Genomic DNA, 27117 nt, shown 5'->3' with positions numbered 1-27117 from the left:
GAGCGGCGGGCCCTGAGGGAGCGGCCGCGGCTTCGGCGGCTCCTCCTCTCCAGCCATGGGTGAGCGGGGCTGCGGGGCCGGGCTGGGCGGGGGCCGCGGGGCTGCGGGCGGGGAGCGTCCCCGGGGCAGCGGGCGGTGTGGGGCCGCAGTGCGGGCGGTGCCCCGGGTGCGGGAGGGCTGCGGCCGGGGAGAGGCCGGCGCTGGCGCAGGGACGGCGCCCGCAGCCCCCGGGCCCAGCGGCTGTGCTCGGGGTCCGGCCGCGGAGCCGTGCCGCCTCAGGGGCCGAGGCTCGCCGCTCGGAGCCGGTGATGCCGGCGATGCTGTTCGCCGGTGTTAGCTGCGAGCAGCCCTGTGGGGGGCTGCTGCTTCTTCGGGGAGGAGAGCCCTGCAGAGCTTGTTCTGTGATACCCCTCGTTCTGCTCTCTGTGATACCCCATACCCGAACGGCAGCTGGGATTTAGGATTTCACGCGCGATGTTAAATTCTAAGTCTTGATTTTAAATGTAAAAAAAAAAAAAAAAATTTGTTCGCCATTTATATTTTTAAGAAGCGGGTGAAGAAAAACATGCAGGTAGATCACACTTTAAAACAGACCTAAGATGCATTTCGCTTCAGAAAGAACAGACGAGGGCTGGTAATTAAAAGGACAGCAGACATACAAGTCTGTCGGAGGAGGATGAGCTCCAGAAGTCAGAATGAGGTCACCTGACAAAGGAATTTTCATGATGCCTTTGGGGAAATAGACGGGATATGTAGCAAGGGAGAGCTACCCACCTGCAGTCTGCATTGAGCAAGGCGTTTCCTCCTCTAACACTTGTGTTTCATACTGTCAGTAGCAAAGCTAATGGAGAAGCAGGATGTGTGCTCTGCCTGCAGAAAGGCTGCTGCTGTTGCCAGCCTCCACCTGTCCCGGCGATGCTGTGCTGGTGCTGCTCCTGGTAGAGCTGGTCAGTCCCCAGCAGCTGAGCAGGAAGGAGCAGACAAAGCAGCGAGCTGTGGTGCAGTTTTGCCAGATCCCTATCTCTCATTATCTTACTGTTTCTAATGTCTCCTGGGGTTTTCTGTTGAAGTTCTGGGCACCTATAAAAGCCGATTTTAAGGCTGTTTCATGTACATAATCTCAGTCATTATTTTTCCTGGAAAGCAGAGATAGCTTATGTTTCAGGGTAGCTGGGTATTTGGCAGGCAACTAGGGAAACAGAATATTAGAAAGTAGTTTTCTGGGTTTCTAATATCCAATCCCTAAATACCTGAAGTCTGCAGGAAGTGAGATAAGTCATTTCATTGCTGTTGAGGAACTGAGAAAATGCCCATCTGTTAGGATGATTTGGGTTCTTTGTGTTTTCTGATGTGCAGACAGATACAGTCTGTGTCGGATACCAATACTCAGATTTGCAAAGGAGCAGGCTCACTTTTTTTAACTCAGTTGCAAGTTTTTCTAGATATTTTGACATCTGTGTCTCAATGTCTTTAAAAAAGTTTGGTTTTTTGCTTCACTTGTTGGATTTAATTAAGCAGTAAATCATCAACTCTTTTGTTTTTTTCCAGGTTACTTTGATGATAATGAATAAACAGAGGCTTGTTTTGTCTCTGAGAAAATAGGCTCTGGTCTGAATGTTTGAATTGCTTCATTATAAATGAAAATAAGCTTAAGAATTTCCTGAGCACTCTGTTCTCAGTAGCAGAATTTCTAAGAAGAGGAACCTTGTCCGTTCTATGAGACTAAGATGATTGTAAAAAGCTATGGATGTTTTACTGATGAGATTTAATCCTCAAATGTATTTTTGCAGTATATTCTTTGTAATGTTTACCAAAAGCTTCAAGTTAAAGCAAAACCTTTAATTCTTAAGATTTTCTGTTTAGAAAATACTTTGTGGCTAAGTGAGAAACTGAATTTTCAGTCTGTAGTATTTTCCAGAAAATGCTCCTGGTTTAGTGGCAGAGACTCTGAACAGCCTGAGAAGGAAGGCATGTGTTTGTGTCACTGAGCAATTAAAGCTACAGTGGAAAGTGATTATATATAAAAAGTATGATGTCTGCTTCTGTAGGTAGGCTGTAACACACCAAATAAATCCATAAATTAGTAGGAAGGCTGCTTTGAAACCATGGCAGGGGCAGTGGTTGCAGCCCTGCAGCAGAGGTGCTGTGTTAACTGCAGTGCCTTGGCTGCTTCTGAGACCTGCTGGGACAATATGGTGCCTGAGAACTGACATTGCCAGCCTGGGGTTTGTTCACCTGTTGGAACACTGAGAACGTGCTCTGGATTGGATGCTTCTCTGGCATGGTGGTTTACAGCACCTACTGAGTTTGTTCTGCTGGGTTTATTAGGTTTATTAGGTTAAGGTAAGTTTTCCTTTTAACAAGATGGACATGAAGCGCTTTATTTCTTTGTGTCACTCTTAAAACTTGAACCATAACATTTTTTTTCTCTGTTGTCTTAGCTGTAAAGGATCCTACAGCTGTAGAAAGAGCAAATTTATTAAACATGGCTAAACTGAGTATCAAAGGACTCATTGAATCTGCCTTGAGCTTTGGGCGCACTCTGGATTCTGACTACCCACCTTTGCAGCAGTTCTTTGTTGTCATGGAGCACTGCCTGAAGCATGGCCTGAAAGGTGTGGAAATTGGTCTAGCTGCATATTTCTCATCCCAAACATGCCATTTTTCTTCCTTTCTTTCTGGAAGTAGATAAAAAAATGTGTAACATTGCATAAGGAATTGAAAAAAATATGTAAATGGGCACCTTTTATAATGAATAGTGTAATTATTAATTCTTCACGACATGTATTTCCACATTTACCAACTTGTCCTTTTGTACAGCATTTGTTGTAAGAGGTCCAGGGTTTACCAACTGCATGTATGTAGTGTATATTTTTAGCTGGACATCCTTTCTATGTTATTTTTCCTAGCATATCAATTTTATATTGACAGTAAAGGAAGTTGGCTTTGGATACTGGTGAGCTGGCCAGAGTCTCAGTTAAGAGTTATCTGGAACTCTGGACTCAACAGTTAACCCTTTCACACTCCAGATATGATGAAGGAAGCTACTGCAGTGATTTAAATTAATTCATTTACTTGCTTTTTCTTTTCATAGTAAGAAAATCCTTTCTCAGTTACAATAAAACCATCTGGGGTCCTCTGGAACTTGTGGAAAAATTATATCCAGAAGCTGAGGAAATAGCAGCAAGTGTCAGAGATTTGCCTGGCCTTAAGTAAGTGGTATTGTTAAAGTGCAGCAGGAAAATAAAAGACCTGATTGAGAATCTGCAGGTGTCTCATGATTTCATTTGACATTAATCAAGCCTTTGAACAGCTAACACCTGATGTTGGGGGAGTGCACAGGTGAACGGGAGGTGGATAACAATGCAAAAAGGAGCAGGTTGTGTCAGTCACTCTGCAGTCTAGAACTGCAGCAAACATTGGTGAGTGCAGTCAGCAAAGGCTGTATCAAACCACAAGGTGACATGCCAAAGAGGAAAGAATTAGGCAGGTTTTGAGATTCTTGCCTGCACAGTCCTGCTCAGTTGTAAATTTATTCTCTTCCCATTCCAGTGCACTCTGCTCTTGTATTTAGCTTTATACTTGGCCATCCATGAAATTCCAGAAGGGCTTGGTTGCACTGACTGCTGTATGGCAGCACAAGGGTTCTAATTTATGGCTTTAGACCTTATCTAAAGCACATAGGCATGTAAATTATTATTTACTCTTGTGGCAGTCCCGAGGAAGTAACACACTTTGCCAGGTGTGTTACTCTCTTCCTATCCTAGCACAACTTGTGAGGGGGTTTTCTTTTTCATTGATGTGCTTGCCATTTGTAAGTATGCAAGCTCTAGAAGAGGAAGGTGTAATTTGCTGGATATTAGTGTTTGCCAGTTACATAGGTAATTTTTCATCTTTTTTAGCATTGTCTTCCTAAGATAGCACTGAAGTTGTACACAACTAAAGGCAGAGACAGAGTAGTGTTGGGAAGGGAAGCTGCCGTGGTGGCTTGTGATGGGAATTTGGTTCATTTTCTTGCAATTCCCCTCAACTCCTGACAACCAAATTGCAGAAAGGAGTCTCTACTGTTGCAAGCATTTTACTTCAGCACAAAACAAGGCTTTCAAGATTATCAGGCTCTAGTGCAGTCTATACTCTTGTTTATCCTGGGTCTGCTCCCGAGCTCAGCCAAGTAGTTGAAAATCTTTCTGTTATCCTGAAGCTTGGAGTCAGAGCTTAAACATTATGGCTTTCCACATGGTGATGCTCAACTAATAAAGTACCCCTTCAGAAACACCAGTTGCTCCACCAGTAGACTGATAAGGTGTTAAAGAGCGTGATGTAATCAGTATGTTGTTAATTTGGGGCTGTTTGTCCTCATGACCTTTGTTTCAGGACGCCACTGGGCCGTGCCCGGGCCTGGCTGCGGTTGGCATTGATGCAGAAGAAAATGGCCGATTATCTTCGCTGTTTAATCATTCAGAGAGACCTCCTCAGGTAAACAATTCACTGGATTTTGTTTGCAACCTAACCTTTCAGAGGGTTAGTCTCCTAAAAAATAATCCTGCATTCCCCCACTGTGCTCTGGGGAGGAGGTGACTTAATTCCTACCATGTGTGTGGTTTCCACTGAGCTGCCATTGGAAGGAGGGCTCTTGCTTTGAGCTTTGCTTTCACAGTTCTAACACTGGCATTGTTGTCTTCTGGTATAACTTCTTCTGTCTGATGGAGTCATTAAAGCACAATGGAGAAGGATGCTTCTTCCTTTCAGTTCTATAAACTATACATATTTTTAAGACTGACTTTGTGCCTAGATAACACTGGTATGTCAGGATGTCGTTGGTGTTCAGCAGCTATGGACTTTTCCAGTGAAAAGACAGTTTGTTACATAGAATCTAAAATTTTATTTAAAAAGTACAAGAAGACAAAGTGCTTGTATTCTCTTGTTCAGTGAAGTATTTATATTTGTAGTGGTTTTGGTGCAAAACTATGACAATATTTTAAGAACCTTTTTAGCTTTTCAGCCCTTTAAGTTACTCTTTTATCAATTTAATCTCTTCCTTGGGTCCTTGAATTTCAAGCATGTATGCACTAAATTCCAGGTTGGGTTTTTTTTGGTTTTTTCTTTTTTTTTCCACAGAAGGTAATTCTTTTGCCATTCTTCCTTTGCATTGCTTGCAGTGCTTCTTAACAACTTAAGAGTTGTCTGACTCAGTGTGGCCAAACATCCATTTGTTGCAATATCCTCTTCAACACTGGCTAATAGAAGGTGTAGGGAAGAGCCTTTTCTGGCTTTTTTTGTTTGTTTGTTTTGTTTTGCTTTGTTTGAAAGTCAAAGTATGTCTTGTTACCCTCCCCACAGTGTCCCAGCCATCAGGAGCCTAAGGCAGCATCCTTGTTTTTAATAACCTCTGAGACTAACCATGCACTTTGAATTTTTAAATATTTATGGGGTGAAAGTATGGGCAGGGCCAGTTCTTCTTTACAGATGCTGTAGTAAGGCTACAATAAGACAAAATTTAGATGTGTATGTCACTTCTGATTAATTTATTGGATGTATATAGAATGAATGTACCAGTGAGATGCAATTTCTCCTTCACACAGTGAGTTTTATGAGTATCACGCACTCATGATGGAGGAGGAAGGAGCAGTGATTGTTGGGCTGTTAGTTGGGCTGAATGTGATCGATGCCAACCTGTGTGTGAAGGGAGAAGACCTGGATTCACAAGTAAGTCCATCCAGGTAAAGGAATGTACATGCAATCCATGAGAGTTTTCTGTACTTTTGTTTGTGGATTTTGTTACTTTGGAGTGGTGGCTTGTTGGAAATCCTACCTGAGACTGTTCAGGGTGTGATGATCCAGCTCCTGGGTCTGTGGGGCTGTTGCCTTAACCTCACTATCAGCAGGGTCAGACTTTTGAATGGAGATAATGGTCAGAGTGCAAGGGTGAAATTTTGTGCTTTGTCCTCAAATGGAGTTCTTTTCATCTGACTTGTGTGACCCATCCTTTTCTTCTGTGAGACAAATATAGTTCCTTGATCAGTTTACCCTGCTTTTGTTTGTTTATTGCTGTTCTGGAACATCATAGGAGTGATACAGAGACCTGAAATAAACACTCCCTTATGACCTCTTAAGAGGGTGACTACTTTGATTCTGCAAAGCAAGACCTGGAATTCTTCCTGCTTTGAATGGGCTTTGACTTTTAACCCTGATCTTTTCCAATAAAATATTAACAGATTCTGTTTAATGGAAGATGCACAGGTATTTGGAAATAAATGTAGACTGTGTTCAGCCATGATTGGTTTTTTTCAGCTTCTTTGTGGAAAGAAATCATAGTAGCTTAAGTGGTTGTTACTATATTAATATATTTGATGAAAAAATAGCTCCTCTGGGAAAGAGAATTTACAGCTAACTGTGTGCTTTTGAATCCTGTGGTTAACTTGTTGTTTGTTCTAGTTACTGTGTAATATTAGTTTCAGGCACTAATCTTGTGTAAAAGAAGATATAACATTGACAGGCCTGTCAGTGAAAAACTTATCAACTTGCTCGTAGTGTTGAGAATTAAATATGTGTATTATAGGCCACAAAATCTGTTGCTAGCTACAGCTCTGTTATCACTGGGTGGCCTTGCTGCATGAGAGAGAACTCAATTTGAGAAGGTGGTAGTGGCTGTGCAGATGAGATTCTGATTGCAGTGTGTCCCAGTTTGGCATTTGTACCGTGTCCAGAATAATTCTGTTTATGAAGAGTAGTATAAAGAAGGCACCTTTTCAGAGAAGCCAGAAGCAGCAAGTTTTATTAAGCAGAAAGGCAAACTTCTGAACCTTTAGGGAAGCCACAGCCAGGAGCATGGTTTTGGTATGTTGACAAAATGCTACTCAGTGATGAAATAGCAATAGTGAATTGAAATAAAGTAACTTTTATAGATAGAGCATTTTACCTTGTTTATTAGAGATGGTATTTTGCTTTAATCAGAAAAACATGTTTTTAGAAAGTTTTTTGAGAAGAGAATTTTAAAAAAAGACATGGAAAGAACAAACAGGGTCCTGAGAGGAGAGCACTGTATAAACCAAGTAAATATTAAACTTAGTAAAATCTTGTTTAAAGTGTTCAGATTTTTCAGCTGCTGGCTGAAACTGGATGAACCTTAAAAATGCTGTAACTGAGGTTTTATCAATTGCATAAATACAAGGCTGTAAATATCAGCAGCACTTATTTGTATGAGATGAAATTGTACCTTTGCTCTCCCCTAGGTTGGGGTGATCGATTTCTCTGTGTATTTGAAGAGTGATGATGACATTGGGGGTAAAGAAAGGTATGTCCTCACAAAATACCTCCACTATTCTCTGTTAACAGATGATTTCTTGGCTGGGACCTAAGTGAGGGTCTCTAAAAATGAAATGTTCTCATCCTGAGAAGAATGCCCCAGTGTGTTGTTCTGTGTTATTAGTTAGCTGTGGGAATATTTGCAGTCTGAAGCAAACCTCAGCAGCATCACCTCCTGCCTCCAAGTAGGGGAGGCTTGTGAAAAGGAGCCTGCACACCTTTAAGACCTTGGGATTTAGTCAGAGTTTCAAAGAGCCAGTTATGGCAGAGTAAATAAACATCCTTATCCTTCTCAGACTGTTATGTTTCACGTAGAGAAATTGTTTGAAGTAAAAGCGTTGAATTTTTGTGTCTCACTGATAGAACATGTGTGTTTTTACCTTCATGAGTATGAGATGAAGTTGCTTCCTTTCTTTTTAAAAACACAGTTGAGATGGACATTTGCATATGGTAAACATGTATATTTTCAGTTCATGGTTTAGTACATAATTTTCTTAATTTTATTTTGTGCTTGCTTTAGAGATGTACAGATTGCTGCAATATTGGACCAAAAGAATTATGTTGAGGAACTAAACAGGCAACTGAAGTAAGTATTACTTTGAAGTATGGGTGTCAGGCCAGGCTTACAGGTAAGTGCCTTTTGTACCACAGCTTTGTGAGAGAACTTTAGAGAAAAAACTGCAAATTCTCCATGTTTAGACTGAGGATTTAGTGAAGTAGGAAAAGACACTCTCCTGGAGAGCTCAGTATCAGTTTTCATGCTTTTGGACAGTTATTCTTCAAAGAAATACAAAACCAACAGGCCAGAGCTGTGAAGGTCCTCATGGTTCATAAATTCACTAGAATGAAAAGTTTGGTCAGGATTCTAACTTTGTTCCATTTAACAGTTTGCCAGAAGTGGTTTTGAGTGTTCTGGTGAATCCATATATTTTTATTTCTTTGCCTTGCAGAATATTTTAGTTTGTGGCTTTAATGGCTAGTAATGAAATGAAATAAACTCACTGCTTGCTAGAAGCTACTCATATGTGGTAGGTTGAGGTTCCCATTGAAGTAATTTTCAGGAAAGCAGCATTTTCCGCTTTGCTGGATGGAACAAATCTAGTCCACCACTGTGTTTGTTACTGAAGAACAGATTTAAATTATCTGAAGACTATTGTACAAAAGTAAAGTTTGAAGGGCTAAAATGCTAAAAAACCCCAACAAACCAAACCAAACAACAAAGCCAGAAAGAGCTTCTGTAGAATCTGTAGAACAGCTGATCTAGCTCCTTTTTGAAATGTAATCATCTTTTTAAATTTTTAATGCTGGTAATCTGGATCATTGGTTACTCTAAAGCTCCTGTTGGAGTAAGGATATTCTGCTTTGGAATGGTGTCACTGAGCAGAAACCTTCAACAGTGCAGAAAAGCTGAGCACATCAAATATGAGCAAAATGAAAGTCAAGGAGGAGAAAGGAACTATCACACTTAAGGGCAGTGGTGTTTGTGCCATGTCATTATCCAGGTGAGCTTCTGTGTGTTCTTGTACTCTGGTTTATGCACAGAATTTCCTGTCAGATCAGTGATTCAGCAACTCTCCTATTTTATTTCAGTTCAGCTGTTTGTGTTTAGACATCTAAAATGCATTAATCTCTCTGCCCTGCTGTTACTGATGAACTGGCAACTTCTGAGGACACCACAGAGAAACATGTGGAAAAGTAAATGGTGTTACAGAATAGGTTTTCTGTTTCCCTGTGTGTGAAGTGCAGCCTGAAAAAAGGTGCTTCCTGCAGAAACAGGCAATCAGGTTATGGAAAAGGCCTGGATGTAGTTTGATACTATAAAAAGCAACAGAGTAATAAAAGGGAATACAACTCTGGTGAGACTCCTAAATGATGTCAAGAAACATCAAGAAAGAGATAGTGTGAGGACAAATCTCAAAAAATGCAGATAAACAAATGACTTTATAAAAGAAATGTATTTTGGACAAAGAGAATCTGGAGAATCCTTTTGTTCTATAGAGGGAGCTCATTTATCTTTTGGATGCAATATGGTTGTGAGGCTAAAGGAAAGGGAGAGTGCATGGGAAGTTCTGGTCAAGCAGGAGTTTAAGTGACAGGGGTGACATTGGGAATTGGAAAGAAGCATATAAATGTTCAACAAAGGAGAGTAATTTTCTTATATTTAGGAAAACTTTCAATAATGGGAACCGACCTCACAGCTCTTAACCATTAATCACTGTACCTTGCATTAAAGATTTGAGCTTGGTTGAAGGAATTTTGATGTCATCTTGAATACCATTGTTTCTTTTTCCCTTTCAGTAGCACAGTTAGCAGTCTACATGCAAGAGTTGACTCACTGGAGAAATCAAACACAAAGCTGATTGAAGAGGTACTTTTTATTTTAGTAATGTGTAGCATACTGTTTTCTCTGAAAGACTGTTTTTCTAAATAGACTTACATTATTTTAAGATATGGGAGCTCAGTATAATATATTCAGATACCTTTATTTTGGCTTAAAGAAGAGGGGCAGCAGCTGCAGGGACTTGAAGTCCACTTGCCAGGTAGCCTCTAGCATCAGTATGTCAATTCTGTAGAACATTGCAATTTCCAGCTTTGGGCAAAATTAGGAGAGAATCCTTTCTCAGTGCCAGCTGTCAGTCTGATTTGTGCAGATGACTAGTCTAGAATGGATGACACCAGTTGCTACAAAGAGACAAAAAGTAGTTCACCAAGCAATTTCTGTTCCAGTTCTCAGCTTTAGCCAAAGGATTGTTTCTTGCTTCTTTATTGGATGCTTATACACTTTTCTGGTTCTGGGTTTGTGTTTATAGCCTGTATTTCTGGTTGTCTTTGATCCTTGACTCGTTTCCAATATCTTTAGCTTTATCAGAGAGAGTGCACCTTTTTTAGTTAATGAAGGGGAAAACTGAAAACTGTAAATTGAGCTGCTGAAGGGACAGCTAGCTCACTCTGGGAGTAATGTATCCAGACAGAGTGAGAGCATCTTTTCTGAGTGTTAATTCTCAGAGTATTGTTGTTCCTTTATAAGCTTTCAGCCCAACTCTACACCTATTTTGATCCTTTGGTTTATAATTCTGACATTAAGCTGTATGCTGTAGGGCCCAGTTATGAAATGTCATCTTTTGTAAATATGTTTGTTGTTCATATATGGGAGGCTTTCTTATGTAAGCTGCTCCATATGACATATTAAGATGCCCAAAAAAGAAAATGAAAACTGGATGAACTTGAAGCCAAGTGGAAAGCAGTAGCTGGGGACGAGGAAAGAGAATTGAGGGTCTTTAAGTCATAATGGAGCAATGAAAAGAAAGCATGTTCTTCACCAGATGTGAAACAGTGAAGTATCCTGGACACACTGCTGCTGTGTAATGACTCATTATAAAACCAGGAGCTTTATGGTTTCTTTAAAAACAGTTAATCCTCTGTTTGGCAGGCAGGGAGAATAGAGCAGAGAATGTCTTGGTCTTGCATTAATCAGAACATTTTTCCCTTTATTTCTACTCTCAAAAATGGTCACAGTGCTTTTCTTTTTTTTTTTTTTAAACTTGTTTCTTTTCAGTTAGCAATAGCAAAAAACAATATAATTAAACTTCAGGAAGAAAACCATCAATTAAGGAGTGAAAATACTCTGATTTTAATGAAAACACAGCATCATCTAGAGGTATGTTAGTTTTACCACTTTTAATATTGTAACAAAATGTGGTTATTTTTTGTTCAAAAGTTTGTACATCTCAGCTTCAAGTAAGCTTAACTTGTCCAAATCTGAAACAACTTTTATGAGTGAAAGAGCTTATTAAATCTGTGGAGCTTTCTAAATGGCATAAGTACATTAAAATTCTAGGACACAAGATTGTTTTACACCATATACATGTGTAGTGTATTCAAGTGACACCAAAGGAGGACAGTACTGAAGGATAGATGTTTTGCTAAGCCAATGGCCACAGACCAGAAACAGCTCTTTCCATGTTTGTCCTGTGCTTGGGGGATGTGTTTGTAAGTTTTTCTTCATATTCCCCACAAGCGTTGAATTGTGGCAGCGCCTGTGGCAGATGAGGCAGACACAATACACAGAGCATTACCATACACTTCCAGAGGGCTGCAAGTGCCTGCCCTTCTTGTTCTTTAGCCCAACCTTTAACACCCCTCATGTTGATGCACTGCACCTGTGTGCCCTCTGTTCCCTTTCCTGGCTGGTCAGCACACCTGGGCACTCCATGGCTCATTGCTGTCCGTGCTGCTCGCCTGCTTTTCACAGCTGTCCCCACTGGGCTGAGGCTCGGCCCCAGCCCCACTCCCACTTACCACCAACCGTATGCCTACATTAAATTCATGCCATCAAGCTGCAGAACTTAGGAAGAGGGAAGACAGAACCTCTGTATGTTTGCAGGCAGCCAAGGTGGATGTGGAGGCAGAGCTGCAGACCTACAAGCACTCGAGGCAGGGCTTGGATGAGATGTACACCGAGGCGCGCAGGCAGCTCCGCGAGGAGGCACAGCTGCGGCAGGTGGGTGCTCCTGGCACTGCCCTCTGCACAGCACTCACTGTCTGAGCACTTCTGCTTCTCCTGGCTTTAGCTGCTGCCTTTCGTTTGTATCAGCAGCCTTTTCTCTAACTGCCTAGAATAAAAAGAGTTTTCACAGGGCATCAATATTTCTGTAGTAATGTTGCTGAAGAATGGTAGGAAAACAGCCACATTTTTCGTGGATAAATTTTTAGGTAAGCTTTTAGCAATACTGTATGCTCTCTATCTGTGCTAAATCTTTCCTGTGAAAATACAAATACATTGGTTCTATTTTTGTAATTAATACTTAGGCAATTCTGTACAACATTGGCAGGGTAATCTCTTGTCATGTGAGTTGTTTTCTCCCAAAGTTATTGTATGAGTGTCACATTTATGGATAATTTGCAAAGGTAAAGAGGGGCAGAATTTCTGAAGTGGTAAAATAGGTGGTGCTGCAGCTCTGTTAGAGTTTCAAAACAGAAATAAATAATTCCATAGTTATCTAAATCCTTTATGTTGCACTGTGTTGTGTTTTATAGGATATGGAGAATGAGCTAGTGGTTCAAGTTAGCATGAAGCATGAGATAGAGCTTGCCATGAAGCTGCTGGAGAAGGATATCCATGAGAAGCAGGACACCCTCATCGGCCTGCGGCAGCAGCTTGATGAAGTTAAAGCAATTAATGTGGAAATGTACCAAAAGCTGCAGGTAAAGGGGCAATCTGCTGCTAAACTGCTGATGGATCACAGACAGAGAAATGCATTATTACCATTCTAGTCAGCTGGGTGCTGCTGCTCCCTGGAGTTTTGATTTCCTTGTGCTTTTTAGGTCAGCTTGACATTTTGGAGCATTACTTTTGGAGCATTACCTATGTAAACATGGTTTCATACAAAGAAGCTCTTAAGATAGTCACTTACTGGGTTTAGGGAAGAAAAGAGCATGAGGATAAGATCATGGCCTAATAATATCCTTGGTGAAATAGAGAGTAATAGTGTCCTGTAACAAGGACATTTTTTTTCGCCTGTGTTGTATAAAAAAACCAGAAGAATGTAGGCACATAGTGAGGAGAAGCCCTGACCTTCCAAAGTACGGAAAGGAAGACAAGGATATGTTAAATGGAAAAAGCTAATTCCAGTTTTGGGTTTATTTTAAAATTTGTTAACAAATTAAGAAAATCTCTTAACAACGAAATGCCTTTTGTGGGAGAATATGGATCTCAGGGACCCCAAATGCAGTTAACAAATTACCATATACCAGTGAATTACTTATGCAAAACATGACTTTGACTTAGGGAATAAATTATGAAAACCAGCACAAGAAACCAGTCAAATCTGTGGCAGAATGAGGGGAAAAAATTAGGATGCTGTGGAGAGATAATTGAAGTGATTGACAGAGGGTTCTACTTTTCCCATCTGCAAATGTGAGGAAACTGGACCAGAGGATGAGAAATATAAAAAGAGCTGGAGAGAAAAAAAAGAGAATGTTCTCCAGTGTTAGGATCTGGGGGGAGTTGATTTGCAGGAGAACCTTGGTGTTTTTCTGGACTAAGCTCTTTGCTCTTCACTGGTAAGGTTCTAATGGGCTACTTGGTCAGTGAATTTAACTTTGACTTCTACAGTGATTAACTAAAGAAGGAAATCAAAGGGGAACACTTACTGAACATTAAATAGCATCTACACTTGCAGAGTATAAAACTAAAAATTTTCTGGGCATAAGATTTTACATACTGTCCTCAAGGGTTTTTGGAAGGCAATCCTTAAAGAGAATCAAAACTTGATTTTTACCATGTGCCCCTTTAGATACTGAAAATAAAGCTCCCACAAGGTAGTGGTGCAATTGTACCAATTTCAGTTTTTAACTCTTTTGTAACACAGGTTTCTGAAGAAGCTATGAAAGAAAAGAATGAAATAATTAGTCGATTAGAGGATAAGACGAATCAAATTAATGCAACTATGAAACAACTAGAACAAAGGTACAGCCCCATCTTTGTTTCTCTTTATTCACAGCTCCACTCCCTTACATCTTACTGCATTCTCACAGTTGCCACTGAAATGTAATTTTCAGCTAGAACATTTAAACCAAACCTTCCTGAAACTTCTAATTAGTGCTTTGCTGTTGGACTGTTTTTTTTTTTTTTTCTGTTTGACAAACACACTCACTTTAAATACAAACTTAATCTTTCAGTTTTCTTCCTCTACCGTCCTTCTTCTGGTCCTAGGTTTTTATGCTGACATCAAAAGTCATTCTTTCAGTTGTTTCAAAATTCTGATTCTTTATTGCCTACTTTTTTTCCCCCCTGAATGAAATGCAGTAGAAATGGAAGCATTAACCTTGCTTACAAGCATATGCTTAATATAAACATTAACCTTGCTTATACTTAAGCATATGCTTAATGTAGACATTAATGCCTTCAAGGATCACTGGTTGTTTGCTGAAGCTGTTATAATTGTTGTCCATTGCTTTGGAAGTGCCATTATTTTCAATGACTTAACGAGTTTTCACACTGAAAGGTTGAAAAGTGAAAGCCTAAAATTCCAGAATGTAAATTTACATTATGGTTAGACTGCATGTACTGCATAATACTAAGATGTGATTCACATGTTTTGATTTAGTAGCCTTATATGCAACGTTGATCTTGATCTTTCTAATTGTAAAATATAACATATCCATGAGCCCTGTCATGTTGGTGTTTGACATGTCTTTTTTTTCATTTAAATCTGATTATGAAAAACATGCTTATGTATTAAAAAAATTAGTGACATGAATATTCTTTTATTGACATCCTTTTTTCCTCTTTTTTCTTTTTCTTTTTATCCTTTTATCCCAATTTTTGTTTTTACTGTTTTGCTGCCTTCATCTGTCTTTGATTTTTGTCCACTGCATTCATGAAGTGACAAAGATCTGTTAACTCAAACTAGGACTATTGCAATGTCATTCGTCAAATGTGCCAGCAATGAGGCTCAGCACCAATATAAACTTGTCAAGGATATATCATTCTGACAGCTCCTTCAGATCTCTTGTGTTGAGTAATTGCTGGTGAAATAGGACTTCAGAATTTTCCAATTCAAACTTGAAAGTGGTATTAGAAATCCTGCACTGTAACTGATTGTAGCTGGGTCCTGGTTTGTTTTCTGAAAGAATATCACCACCAATCTCACTTTACCCCTCCTAAAAAAAAAAACCAAAAAAAAACAAAAGAAAAAAAAAAAAGTAAATTACTGCACTATTATTAAGTAAATGTAAGCTAGTTTTCTAATGCTATTGAATCACTTCTTTGTCAAATTTTATTTTAAGAGGTTAGATATCTTTACTTTGCACAGTTTTTATGACACTTGTTTCTAATTAGTGATTTTTCTGGTTCTTTGGTACTAAGAGATTTAAAAAGTAGCCCTTCTGGCTAAAACTTTCCTTCTCCCCTGCTTATTCCTTTCACTTCTAGGCTGTGTTTACCCCAAAAGCACACTCTCTGTTGGGTTCTGTGGTTGTAACTAGCAGTGTTTCCTTGAGCAGAGTGGCAGGAGCTGGAGGGAGGGAGCTGAGCTCCCTCAGGATGGGTGTAAGGAAAGAGGGTGGTGCCACCATCTGTGTTGTGTGTGTGCAGTGAAGGGATGCCAGCAGCTAAAGTTCCACCTCCCTGATGTCCTGAGGTGAAACATTCTCATTAATTGAAAAAGTCTTTGGAGCCTGCTTCCTGAGGGGCTCCAGACAGAGACAGAGTGCTCCAGCAAACTGTGTAGCTGTGACTCCTGCCTAGCACAGCTGCCCTGGAGGTGGAGCAGTGAGAAGGATTTACAGTTAGGGCCCAGATCCTGAACCTGCCTAACCTGTTTGTCAGCTGAGGATCTCGCCTGGCTCTGTCTGCACTGAGAACAACACCTGTGCTTGTGCCCAAAGCCTTTTCCCTCCCTCCACCCATCATTAGGCAGCTCTTGCAGCTCCTGTTCCTGCTGTGAGCTGCTGCTTGCCTGCACTGCAGGAAGAGTTCAGGCTGCTGACTGCCCTCAATACACTCCCTGATGTTTGCTCTGAAGTCTGTAGTGGATGTTGACTGGGAAAATGATCATAGAGTTTTGCAGCACAAGAGGATGTGTTTGTGAAAGTGGGGACAGGATGTAGTAATACAGAAAGGGTTTCTACTGCATGGTTCTGTACTAGCTTATTCCTTGGTTTGGAGACAGAAACAGCCTTTAACATGAGGTGGCTACTGAAAAATAACTGTCTTCCATCTTCAAAGAAAACCCAAACCAGAAACACTGAATGAACAACAGGAAGACCGTGGGAGAAATGGGAGCCTTTTCCACCTCAATGTTATCTACACAAACAAGTGTGTGCCACAGAATCATCTGCATGCCAAATCCAGCTGCAGGCTGCAGCCAGCTCAGCATCTGCCTGAATCTCAGCAGTGCAGCTGGCCCTGGTGCCGGGCTGGAGATGATGCTGCAGCTTTTGGGTAGCAAGCTCCCTTTCTGCCTTGCTTGTGGAAACAGCTCTGCAGTTGATTTTGTGATTTAGGGAAAGGTTTAACGTGCTTTTGGTGTTGGTGTCTTGTGTAGCTTCAGTCAGCTTCTGCACTGTGGAGGGACATGCTCTTTCCTAATATTCTCCTTCCCAAGGCTTGGCCTCTGTGCACTACCATTGCAGATGTGACTGGGAGCATTCTTCAGGCCCTGGGGTAGCTGAGTGAGATAGTGCACCCTTGATAAGGTGGTTTAATTCCAGCCTTGTTCACTTGTTTACCATCAGCTTTTGGAAACTCCCTCTGGTGCAACTTCATCAGCAGAAGCACAAATGCAGACGTATTGCTGACACATCTTCTTTTTAGCTGACACTGGGAGCTGGGAGTCACTCTGTGCTCAGGGAGCTGCTGGGAGGTGACAAGTCAACCATCTCACTGATTTCTCCCGCCACTTACCTGAGAGGCCCTTGGGGCAGTTTTGCAGAACACAGAGCATCAGGTGGGGACATTCACTGGGATTTTGCAGGCTCCTGTATGCTCCAGGCAGGTGTAACCATGATATAGCACAAGTCCCCTTTTAGTACATTTACTTTTGTTACAATACAACCACCAGAGAGGAACCACAGTGAACCAGTGCATTCCAAGGGGAATGTCAGCTGAACAAACCTGGGATTCAGAAAGAAAAGATTAAATCAAATAACAATCCCTTGTTTCTTGATTAATCATTTTGATTTGTCTATAGTATGGAGCTATTTTCACCGGTGTAAGAATGCATTATTTTTAATACAGACTATTTAAATTAAAGATGATGTAGTTGAGGTAGTTCTAGAAATGTAGTGGGACCTGTCAGGGTGTATTTTGTTGTATTAGGCTAGTCAAGTTTTTTTGCTGTCTGATTGCAGTGCTCTGTATGCAACCTTATGCCTCAGTTGTTTTGAGCTGCTTTTGCACAAGACATGCTCTGCCCTGTCTTAATGGGTGATTAGTGCAAGCCAAGTACTTTCACAGAATTTACTTGGGGGACAAAGCTTCGGAAATAACACATGAACGTGTGCTAAAGGAAAAAGAAAAGCTTTGATTCCAAAATATGTATCATGCTTTGGCACCTGTTATTCATGAGCATAAAATAAAACAATTATTACTTACAGTGATTACTCTCTTACTGTATGCAAACCCAGGAGCTAAGTTCTCTAGGCATTGTATGGGTTTCTCGTTTGAGTTTGTGAGTTTCCCCCAAACTTTGTTTTTATTTAGAAATGTTTCTATTTCCCCATTTTTCTTTTATTTGTCTTCTTCACCCTCTACACCCTAGTTCTAGCTTCAGTTTTACCCAAAGTTGATTTGAATTACACCAGATTGCAGCAAGCAGAGAAGGCTCAAATGGAGGCAGAGGCTGAGGATGAGAAACTTAAGCAGGAATATGTGAATAAATCTGAAAGCCTGCAGAACGAATTCTCCCAGAAGGAGAAACAGCTGTGAGTATTTCTTTTCTGTTTGGAAAAATGCATGGCAGTAAACGTTCTACATTTGCAATATGTCCTCTGCCCTAATGCAGGCTGCTTGTTGTTAAATGGTTTTGAACAGAATGCAAATACTGAAGATCTTTGTGTCAGGTACTGGCAAGGCAGAAGAAAATATGTCATTGCAAGGAAGCCAAGCTGGCTTTGGGTGCTTCTGAAATGACATACAGCTTGAAAAGAAGGGGAGAAAGAGCATTATTTCTTGGCTAAAAATGCCAACTTAATTCAGGAGGAAGTTATCCTAAGTGGGGGAAAATATGTAGTGGAGTAGTGGTAAAACACACTTTGAACAAAGCCCACAAGTATGGAGTAGTGTAGACTTAACCAGAAATGGCACAGTAACTGTTTGATTGATGCAGCTTAAGGATGAGGTAGAAGTGGTTTAACTAGCACTGCACAGGAAATAAAAAGTGAAAATTCAGTGGAGTCATAAAAGTTAAAAGCTAATTTAAAAGCCACCCCTCTGTCTTTCTTCTGTTACATCCTTCAGTACTAATTTAAATCAGTACATAATGTTAGAAGCTCCCTGTAAGGACAGGTGCTTTCTCTCTTTGGGAAGATAAAACATCAATTATTGAAGTAAATCTTTGGCAGAAAGATTAGGGCTTAAAAATTAGTGATTTCCAATCCAGTTATTAGCCCTCCTGCCTCTCTCAGAACTCTGACTTTCAATCCACTTGTTCAACTGTCATGACAAATGTTCACTTTACTACCACAGTCACCTCTGCAGATTTGGGCAAAAGAACAGTTCAGACCCCAGCCTTAGAATTCTGCAATTCTGAAACCTCCAGGTCATGTTCACTTCTTTTCCAGCCAGATGCTGAGGTAGTGTTCCAAAATGTAAGTCTTTCCTTTAAAAGTGGGTTTGGTTTTAAAACAGGAAAATTAATGTGGATGTAGGTTTCCCATTAAAAGATCTTGCATGAATACTCTCAGATTTTTTCCTCTTTTCCTGTGTTGGCACAGTTTAGATGTAGAAGGTTGAGCAGTGTGCTTCCACCCCCATAACATTCTAAACACCAAGTCTTCCATGAAACCAGTAGTAAAATTCCAGCTAGAAGGGGTCTTCTGTCAGAGTAGCCCTAATTCCTTTAGCTGAAGTTCAGTTAAGGCAGTAGAATCTGTATCCCTCTTTATGCTGAACCTCAGCTGTGTAGAAAGCTCAATAAAAATAGTAATTTAAAGTCCTTCCTCCTTTATTTTCAGTTCTGTTCAAAATGCCATAAACCTTAGTCTAAAATAGAAGATTCACATCTAAGGGTGTAAAATTAAATAACTTTTATGGTGTCAGGAATACCTGCAATGATTGTCTGCATCACCAATGACACTGTGGCTGGTTGGTTTGGTTTATTTTAGAAACAAGCTCTATAAAGTTAAGGGGCTTTGCCTTATGCTTGTTTTAAAAATACTTCAGAATTTTGTGGTTTTAGTCTTCTCTTATTCATTTATTTCAAAGGTCAGCTCTTCAAAATTGTGCCATACTCCTGGTCCTTTAAATAAACTTACTTTGAAAAGCATTTTCTAAATACAGTGCTTTGTTTATTACACTGATACCTAAAATATCATTATATTGACACATGATTTCTGTTTTAGAAAACATGTAAGTTAATAGTTTGTTATGGTAATTGTCCATTGCACCCCGAAATAAACTCAGTTTTGTTTTCAGAAGTGATACTGTTGTGCACAGTGATTTTTGTTTTGTTTTCCCTGTTCTAGGCTTCAGCTGGAAACAGATTTGAAGATAGAAAAAGAGTGGCGGCAGACCCTGGAGGATGATCTTCAGAAGGAAAAGGAAACTGTATCCCATCTGAGAACAGAGACCCAAGAAATAGTTACCCTTAAGAAAGTAAATCTGCAGCAAATTTTGACTAGTAATTTAGAAATGGACTGCAATGTTATTTATGGACTTAGACATGGTATTTTAAAGAATTTCTGCAAATATATGAGAAAGATTACGTCAATGTGTTCTCACAAATAGAATGAGGGAAAAAATGGGCTTTTTACTCCAATTTAGTCCTCAGATCAGAACTCAGTACCTTGGATAAGGAGAAATTAAATCTTTGCTTTCCCTTCTCAGTTGTGTTGCCTGACCTCACTGTAGGCTGGACCTGTGGCTCTCTGTGCTCCTGGCCTCTCCTGTCACTCAGGTTTATTTTCCAGGTTTTATCTCCAGTCACTCAGGTTTAATTTCTCCCTGCAATGGGCTACAGAAGCCCATACAGAAATGTTTCTTTATCTCTTGGGGTCCGAGGGAATTTACTCCTGAGCAGTTGCTGTTCAGGCTGGATTTGGAGGGAGTGTGAGGGATCACTCATGCACTTGGCTTTCTCAGCAAGATCTGCTTCAGTAGGAGCAGCTTCCTAGGCAGTAGGGCAAGCACAATTTGAGAATAATTTGGCTTCATTTTATTTTGTTTGTTTTGTTTTAAGGAGTTCCTTAAACTTCAGGAGAAGAACAAGCAGCTGAAAAGCACATGTGAGGACCAAGAAGCTGCTCTCCAAGAACTGGCATCCAAGCTGAGCGAGTAATTTTATTATTCATAAAAATTATTCATTCATATTATTCATTATTATTTGTGATGACTTATACATATTATTTTTGTCATATACACTTGAATTAAGGAAAGTAGTGGGACAGTGGTAATGCATATTAGACGGTAGATGACAATATTATTATTATTATTATTATTATTATTATTATTATTATTATTATTATTTTGGTAACTAACCAGTTGTGAGAAGTCAATGTGTCTAGTTAGGTCAGGCCTGGTAATTTTTACTTTTGGCTGGTGGTGTGGCTGTGAGCTCCTGGGTAATGACAGTGCTTTAACAGGAAATCCAAAACAAAACAGTTTGAACAAAAACAGTTTGAAGGGCATGAGGCTTTGTTCTGCAGGAGGACAGTTGCCTAGTTTGCCAGCTGTGGCATTCCCAAGGAGAAGGTAACAGCTCTGGCTGCAGCAGGGCAGTGCTGCTCTTCTTGAGCCCCAGCCAGACACCAAGCCCCACACAGCTGCTCACTCACCTCCCCACCACTGGGATCAGGGAGAGAACTGGAAAAGCAGAAGCTGGAAAACTCATTAAGGATTGAGATAAAGGGACTTTACTCGAGAAAAGAAAAGCCACACATGCAAGCAAAGCAAAACAAGGAATTAATTCACAGCTTCCCGTGGTTGGGCAGGTGTTCAACAACCCTCAGGAGAGCAGGGCCTGTCACATGGAATGGTGCCTGGGGAAGGCAAAATTCCATCACTCCAAATGTCCTCCTTCCTTCTTTCCCCCACTTTATATGCTGAGTGTCATGCCACTGGTGTGGAATATCCTTGGACTCCCCTGTCCTGGCTGTGCCCTCACTTCCCATCAGCCTCAGGCTCCTCCCAGCCTGGCCCTGGGGGGAGCAGGAAAGGCCTTGGCTCTGAGTGAGCCCTGCTCAGCAACAACAGCAAAACATGCCTGTGTTATCAGCCTGTGCTCAGCACAAACCCAGAGCACAGCCCCTGGGAGGGAGAGGAACCCACCCAGGCAGAACCAGCCCAGCTGCCCAGGCTCAGAGGGTGGAAGGGGACACGTGGCAAACAACACCCTCCTTTCTGCTGTGTGGTGCTGAAGCTTCATTTGATGATCTCTGTCTTCTCAGTAGTCTGCTGTGATTGCTGTGGCCTTTGATGCCCTGTAGAATAACTCCTGTGACCCAGTTGGCACTGCATGGTTGTGGGGAGGGTGCTTCCTCCAAAATGACATAATGTGGTCTTGTACTCTTCTTCAGAGAACTTGGCTTAAAATTTAAGTACCTAAACCAGCTTTTTAAGTTGTTAGAGCATAACTGAACCATATAGAAGTTTGAAGTAGCATTATCTTATTTCTTAGATCAAAGCTGAAAATAGAAGATATAAAAGAAGCAAACAAGGCATTGCAGGTCAGTAGCATTTTGAGAAAAGAAACTTTTTGAAACTGTTCATTTTGAAATCTTCCATAAGCATGAGAAGACTTCTCTCCAACAGCAACTGCTCCAGAGAGACTCACTGTATGATTTCCTCCAGTGGGAGAGAACCACACTCCCTTGTAACTTCCTGGAAAAAATGCATCTGCTTTTCATTTTCCTTGTTTGATGCACAGCTGTGCATTTTGGCCCTTTTGCAATGGCACACACCCTTCTATCATTTACAGAGTGAATCTGGGAAAGAATGTGAAGCCAGCTGAGCTTAAACTGCATAGTACTTCTCAGTGATCAATAAATATTTGATCATCCTAGGAAACAAGGGAACTTGTAGCATCAAAGCTGATAAAATATGATGTGTAATGTCAGCAGGTTTGGGACTTTCTTAAAGACAGCAGAGTGCACTTGAGAGCAGAGATTCTGTCTGCGCACCTTTGATTATCTGGTGTGTCACCTGGCATATTGCTGCAGTCCAGGTAAAAGTGACTGGAATAGTTGAGCAGACTTCTGGGTTTATTGAGTGGTTTAAACAGAAGGAAATTGACAGCTCTTGACTCTGTCCTGGTTTTTTTTTTGTGCTTTGCTGAATCTTGAGGACTGTTCCTCTGTGATGAGCAGGGACATTGGCTTCACTTGGAGGCCTGGATGCCTTTCTGCTCTCCCAGCTGAGCCACTGCCCAGCTTTGGCACCTCAGGCATGTTCTCTGTGCACCTCTGCTCTGTCTTGTCCCCTGAGGTTTTGCAGTATTTTGGAACAGTCCTGTGCTGCTCTAGAGTGTCTTTGTGACATTACGCTGGTCCCAGGGCACCGAGCATTCAGGCAGTTCTGCTCTTGATTTGTCTTGTCCCCTGGAGCCCACAGTTTAACTTCATCAGATACATATAATTATGATAATTTTTTCTCCAGGGCCAGGTTTGGTTGAAGGACAAAGAAGCCACTCATTGCAAGCTGTGTGAAAAGGAATTTTCGCTTTCCAAAAGGAAGGTAAAACTTTAACAAAATTTCTTTCAATGTGTTTACAAGTATTATGTAATTATTATTACAAGTATGATGTAAATAATAATTATCTTTGAGATGTGGCACGAAATGTCAATGATCAGGTGAAAGCAGAGGTATTTTTGAGATATTTTTCTAATTCTTTGACACATACAATGCAGCTGGGACCTGATTTCAAAAGAAACAGTGTCATAGTGAAGTTTCACAGAGCAGCTCAGTTAAAAATTATTGAACTACTTTGTGGAATTGTTATCTCAAACTCTTATCAGCTCTGGCACACTTAGAATTTGACATATGTAGAAGTCTTTTTATGGCATTTTTTATATACTAGAGTAAGAAACTATGAGTTTGTAATTTTAAGGTGAAATGTGACATTAATTTCCATGCTTTATTAATGTGTGCAGGAAGTTTCCTTTACGTTTTTATGTTAAATCTCAATTAGCTACCAGAGGCATCCACTGCTTCAGATACCATTGCTCATGCTGCATTTTTCTACAGCAGAATACATCCTTAATCCAGAGTTTGAGTGAAATCTTCAGCACATACATGTATATATATATGAAAGTTAGAAAGACCACGTGTCTGTCTGTGGTGCAATCCTAGACAAACACCATTTGTGTAGGATTGCATCACAGTTTGGGATGCAGATCAATTATCTTTTGCAGACTGACTCCAAGAAGGAGTCAGGAATTATGTTTTGGATTGTGCTGTGTGTCTTGTTTGTAGGTATCCAATTATCAAGTACATTTCTGTTGTAAATTTATATTTTTAATCTTCTGCCTGTGATTTAGCATCACTGTAGAAACTGTGGGGAGATCTTCTGCAATGCCTGTTCTGACAATGAGCTGCCTCTGCCCTCTTCACCAAAGCCTGTCCGGGTCTGTGATTCCTGCCATGCAATACTGATACAGAGGTGCTCTTCTAACGTGCCATAAGATATTTATTCATTCTGCTGTTTAGCTCATCCTGTAAAAACCACCACACCAACTAAAGAATGTGCTACAGTATTTGCAGGCTTTGAGGTAAGCAGAGTGGAGTTGGAATTTCAAGGTACTGTGGATGAGTTACTTCTCTGCTTCCTCTTGAAACAAATGGAGACAATGGGACAAATGTAGAAAATGTAGAAAATGCACGTCTAAACAGAAAAGAACCCCAGAAGGTATGTTGGTCTACCAAATGGCTCAGCAGTTTTTTGGGAGGAAGCAGAGCAGTTTATACAGGACACTCAGTGTTAATGTGGATTGGATGAATATTTCAGTTGTTAAGATGATCTGGAGGAAGGTGATACTCTTACATGCTGATGTGCCACAAGTCCAGCCTAACCCAGTGCCTGTGGTAGGCTGTTGTGAAGCAAAACTGGTTTTAAATTGTCCTGGAAGAAAGTATGGCAATTAGCGCAGTGGTCTGAGAGGTCGTTGCCAGATGCCGTGCGTCCGTTGAGTTCTGTGCGTTAGCAGGGTTTGGTACAGCCCAGAGCACTGCCCTGGCAGCTCCTCTGTGCAGGGTTTGGTACAGCCCAGAGCACTGCCCTGGCAGCTCCTCTGTGCAGTGCCAGCTGTGAGGGCAGCTGTGCTCAGCCAGGGAACAAACAGTGCCTCGGGGCACTTCCTGAAGGAAGGTGTGTTCTGCTGAATGATTTTTTCACGTGAACTATTAATTTGATGTATCTGTGTTTCACTGAAAGAGAGCTGTTCAGCACAGGCCTCTTCTCTGACATTGTCTGTAACCTTGAACAAGCCTCTGTATCATTTTCATGCAAGTCATGCTCTCAAGCTTGGACGTGTAGTCACTGCACAGCTCTAGAAACCACCTGGAAAGACTGGGACTAAGCTCTGGAGATCACATCCTTGCTGTACTGCACAGGGAGGTTCTTCCTTGTTCTGTCACCATCTTTCTCAAACCTTCAGAGCTCGTTCCTAAACTTCATTTTTTTGCAGAGCACTTTTGAGCCCTTGTGAGTCTACCCACTCTTGTCACTGACGGTAATTGGAACATAAGATCCTTGTTCTTTCCATAGGCAAATAGAAATAATATCCTTTGATAAGCTGCCCTCACTTCCAGCTCACTGCACTGCACCCTCCTCCCCTTTAGCCACTCCTGGCCTGGGCTGCAGCCCTGGGCCCTCCACACTCCAGGATTACCAGCCCTGTAGTTCCTTCAGCCGTGGGCTTGGAGTAGCACTGCTGGCAGCAAAAGGGAGGCTGCAAACAGGTCTTTCAGCTGTCCTTGCACTTTGTTTAGCTTGGCTTTGTCTCTGAGGATAAGGATTTAGTGATATCCTAAAAGATAACATAGCTATTCTTTTTAACACCTCAATGTAGTTGCTTATGTAGCTTTTGTAAAGAAAAATGTTTTTTAAATGACCTGATGTAACTTTTTGTAAAATACAACACAAATACTTGTAAATCTGTAAATAACTTTTGGAAAAAAATAAATTTAAGTTATCTGAGAATAATGTCACTTAATTTAAATTTGCAATTCAGAGTATTTTACTTTATTGTGTTCAAGTTGCTCAGAAAGCCATTGCCTGTGCTGGGGAGTGGGTACCCTGCCAAAGGCACAATCAGGTGCTGCTCATGTGCTTCCTGAGAGTGTTTCCAGGTGGGCTTTTGTGGGGCAGGCACGGAGGCAGCAGGGTCTGATGTAGGATTGGTAGGATAAAGCTAATATGTATTGCTTTAATAAATAACTTGTGAAAAGGGATGCAGCTAAACAGAAAAAAAACTTAAAATAGGCAGCCTTTTAAAACAAGATTACAGTGCTTTTCCATAACGTGCAATGAATTAATTTGTTACTTAACTGCCATCTTTTCCTCCCCCTGTGCTGTCCTGTTTGCATAGGAAAAGTGTGTAACATTCAGATTGCTGTTACTGACTGCAGGTAAGACTTCTGCCTTGAACAAAATGAATGCTGGATGTTCCATATGGTTTCATTTCCCTTGGCATCAAACTATATACCTGGCCTGCTTTTAAGGTTTTTGGACACTGCTGTGACTAATGCTGCATTTCTGTCTTTCTGTAAAACCCTGCTCAATTCTAAATCCTTCTCACACAAAGAAGAGCCCAGGAAGAGCCGTGGGGTACCCACAAGAACCTGGAAGTGGAACAGGATCAGAGCAACATTTTATTCCTTTTGGGAAATGAAGCCACTTCTGCCTTGCTACTCTGGGGGCGTTGCTCGTGCTCCTCCCCGCGCAGGGCTCCGGCAGGGTCAGCGCCCGTGTTTGCTCCGCCTGCCCGGGGGCCAGGGGCGCCCCGGCCGCTCCCGGCGGTGCAGGGCCAGGGAACTGCCCCGGCCTGTGCGGGAGCGGGCACGGCTCTGCTCACGGCTCTGCCGTTCGAGGCTGCTGCTGGGAGCCGAGGCTCAGAGCTGAGCGCGCTCCCGCTGCGGGTGAAGGGACAGCAGGCACGAGGGACTCGTGTCCCGCACGGTGCAGTTGTGCCCCTGGGCTGAAGCGGGCAGACTGCAGATTGCCCAAAGCACAGCCAGGCCCGGGCGGTGTCGGCTCCTCCTCCCAGGATGGAGCCGCAGCTGTTCCCGCTGCCGAGCCGCAGCATTTTGCCCTCTGCTGTGGCCACGCTAACAGACTGCTGCAAGCGCACCTCTCCTCCACCTCACTCTAAGGTACTTGTCCTGCAAGTGAATTAACTCCGCTGCTACCACTGCCACTTGGGAAACACCTCAGCTTTGCTGGCAACAGCCCAAGAACGCCCTGATTCTGCAGAGCACAATGGTTCAAAGGGTTAAGAACTCATTTTCCCTCCCCTTCCTAGCCAACACTACTCTGGTGCTGGGAAAGCTTCCTGTGCCAGTTACCCTTTCCAGCTCTTCCACGCCCTTTGACACCCAGACAGTCTCTGGTGAAATAAACTCCATTCTCCTCTCTCCCACAAGAAGACATTTATTACAGATATAACACAGTACTAGCAAAACAGGTGACAGACTTGCAATACCCAAGATCACATTTGACATTTTAAGGGAGGCATTGAGGACAAAGCAGTTAATTTGGGAGATCACACTGGCTCAGAATAAATACCTTTTTCCATTACACATCAGGTATGTTAAGTGTCTTCAAACAATAAGTTTCTTACATATCTTACATGTCACAAATGCACAAAGTTTTATCAGCACGTTTGGGTTGTGTGTTCCTGAAAAAGTATTGGGCCTATAGATATTTTAGAGATCTTGGCTTCTAATGAGCTCCTATGTAGAATGGCTTGGCAAACTTTGAACAAATACAGACAAATCAGCTCTGTGCAGTGGAAAAAAAGCTGAACCATGTTTAAATACAGTAAATTCAAGAAAGAAAAGAAGTAACTTGCTTCCAAATCCCCCACTCTTCCTAAAAGCATGTTTGTGAAAGAAATACCAAGTAAAAAGCATCAAATGAACTCGTATTTGACTGT

The 27117-nt window shown here is 41.4% G+C and overlaps 1 protein-coding gene across 3 annotated transcripts; it reads left to right on the top strand.

Annotated features, from left to right (window-relative positions):
* RUFY2 (RUN and FYVE domain containing 2) lies at positions 1-25085 on the top strand. Of its 3 annotated transcripts, none has more exons than XM_041427271.1 (18): positions 1-59; positions 2442-2615; positions 3095-3212; positions 4375-4476; positions 5583-5706; positions 7233-7294; positions 7826-7891; positions 9604-9673; positions 10862-10963; positions 11690-11806; positions 12343-12510; positions 13677-13774; positions 17614-17733; positions 19495-19624; positions 20208-20302; positions 21645-21693; positions 22622-22699; positions 23503-25085. In XM_041427271.1, exons 1-18 carry the CDS (start codon positions 56-58, stop codon positions 23644-23646), a joined length of 1821 nt encoding a protein of 606 aa, XP_041283205.1. In that variant the 5' UTR covers positions 1-55; the 3' UTR covers positions 23647-25085. The 3 variants fall into 3 exon arrangements, with proteins under 3 accessions (XP_041283205.1, XP_041283207.1, XP_041283206.1); XM_041427272.1 differs by lacking the exon at positions 1-59 and adding an exon at positions 1669-2343; XM_041427273.1 differs by lacking the exons at positions 19495-19624; positions 20208-20302; positions 21645-21693; positions 22622-22699; positions 23503-25085 and having other exon boundaries at positions 17571-17727.
* Positions 25086-27117: the final 2032 nt, after the last annotated feature.

The sequence above is a fragment of the Onychostruthus taczanowskii genome, unplaced genomic scaffold (genome assembly GCF_017590055.1).
Source record: "Onychostruthus taczanowskii isolate IOZ18803 unplaced genomic scaffold, ASM1759005v1 scaffold98, whole genome shotgun sequence".
NCBI lineage: Eukaryota > Metazoa > Chordata > Aves > Passeriformes > Passeridae > Onychostruthus > Onychostruthus taczanowskii.
This window is presented reverse-complemented; position numbering and strand designations above follow the sequence as displayed.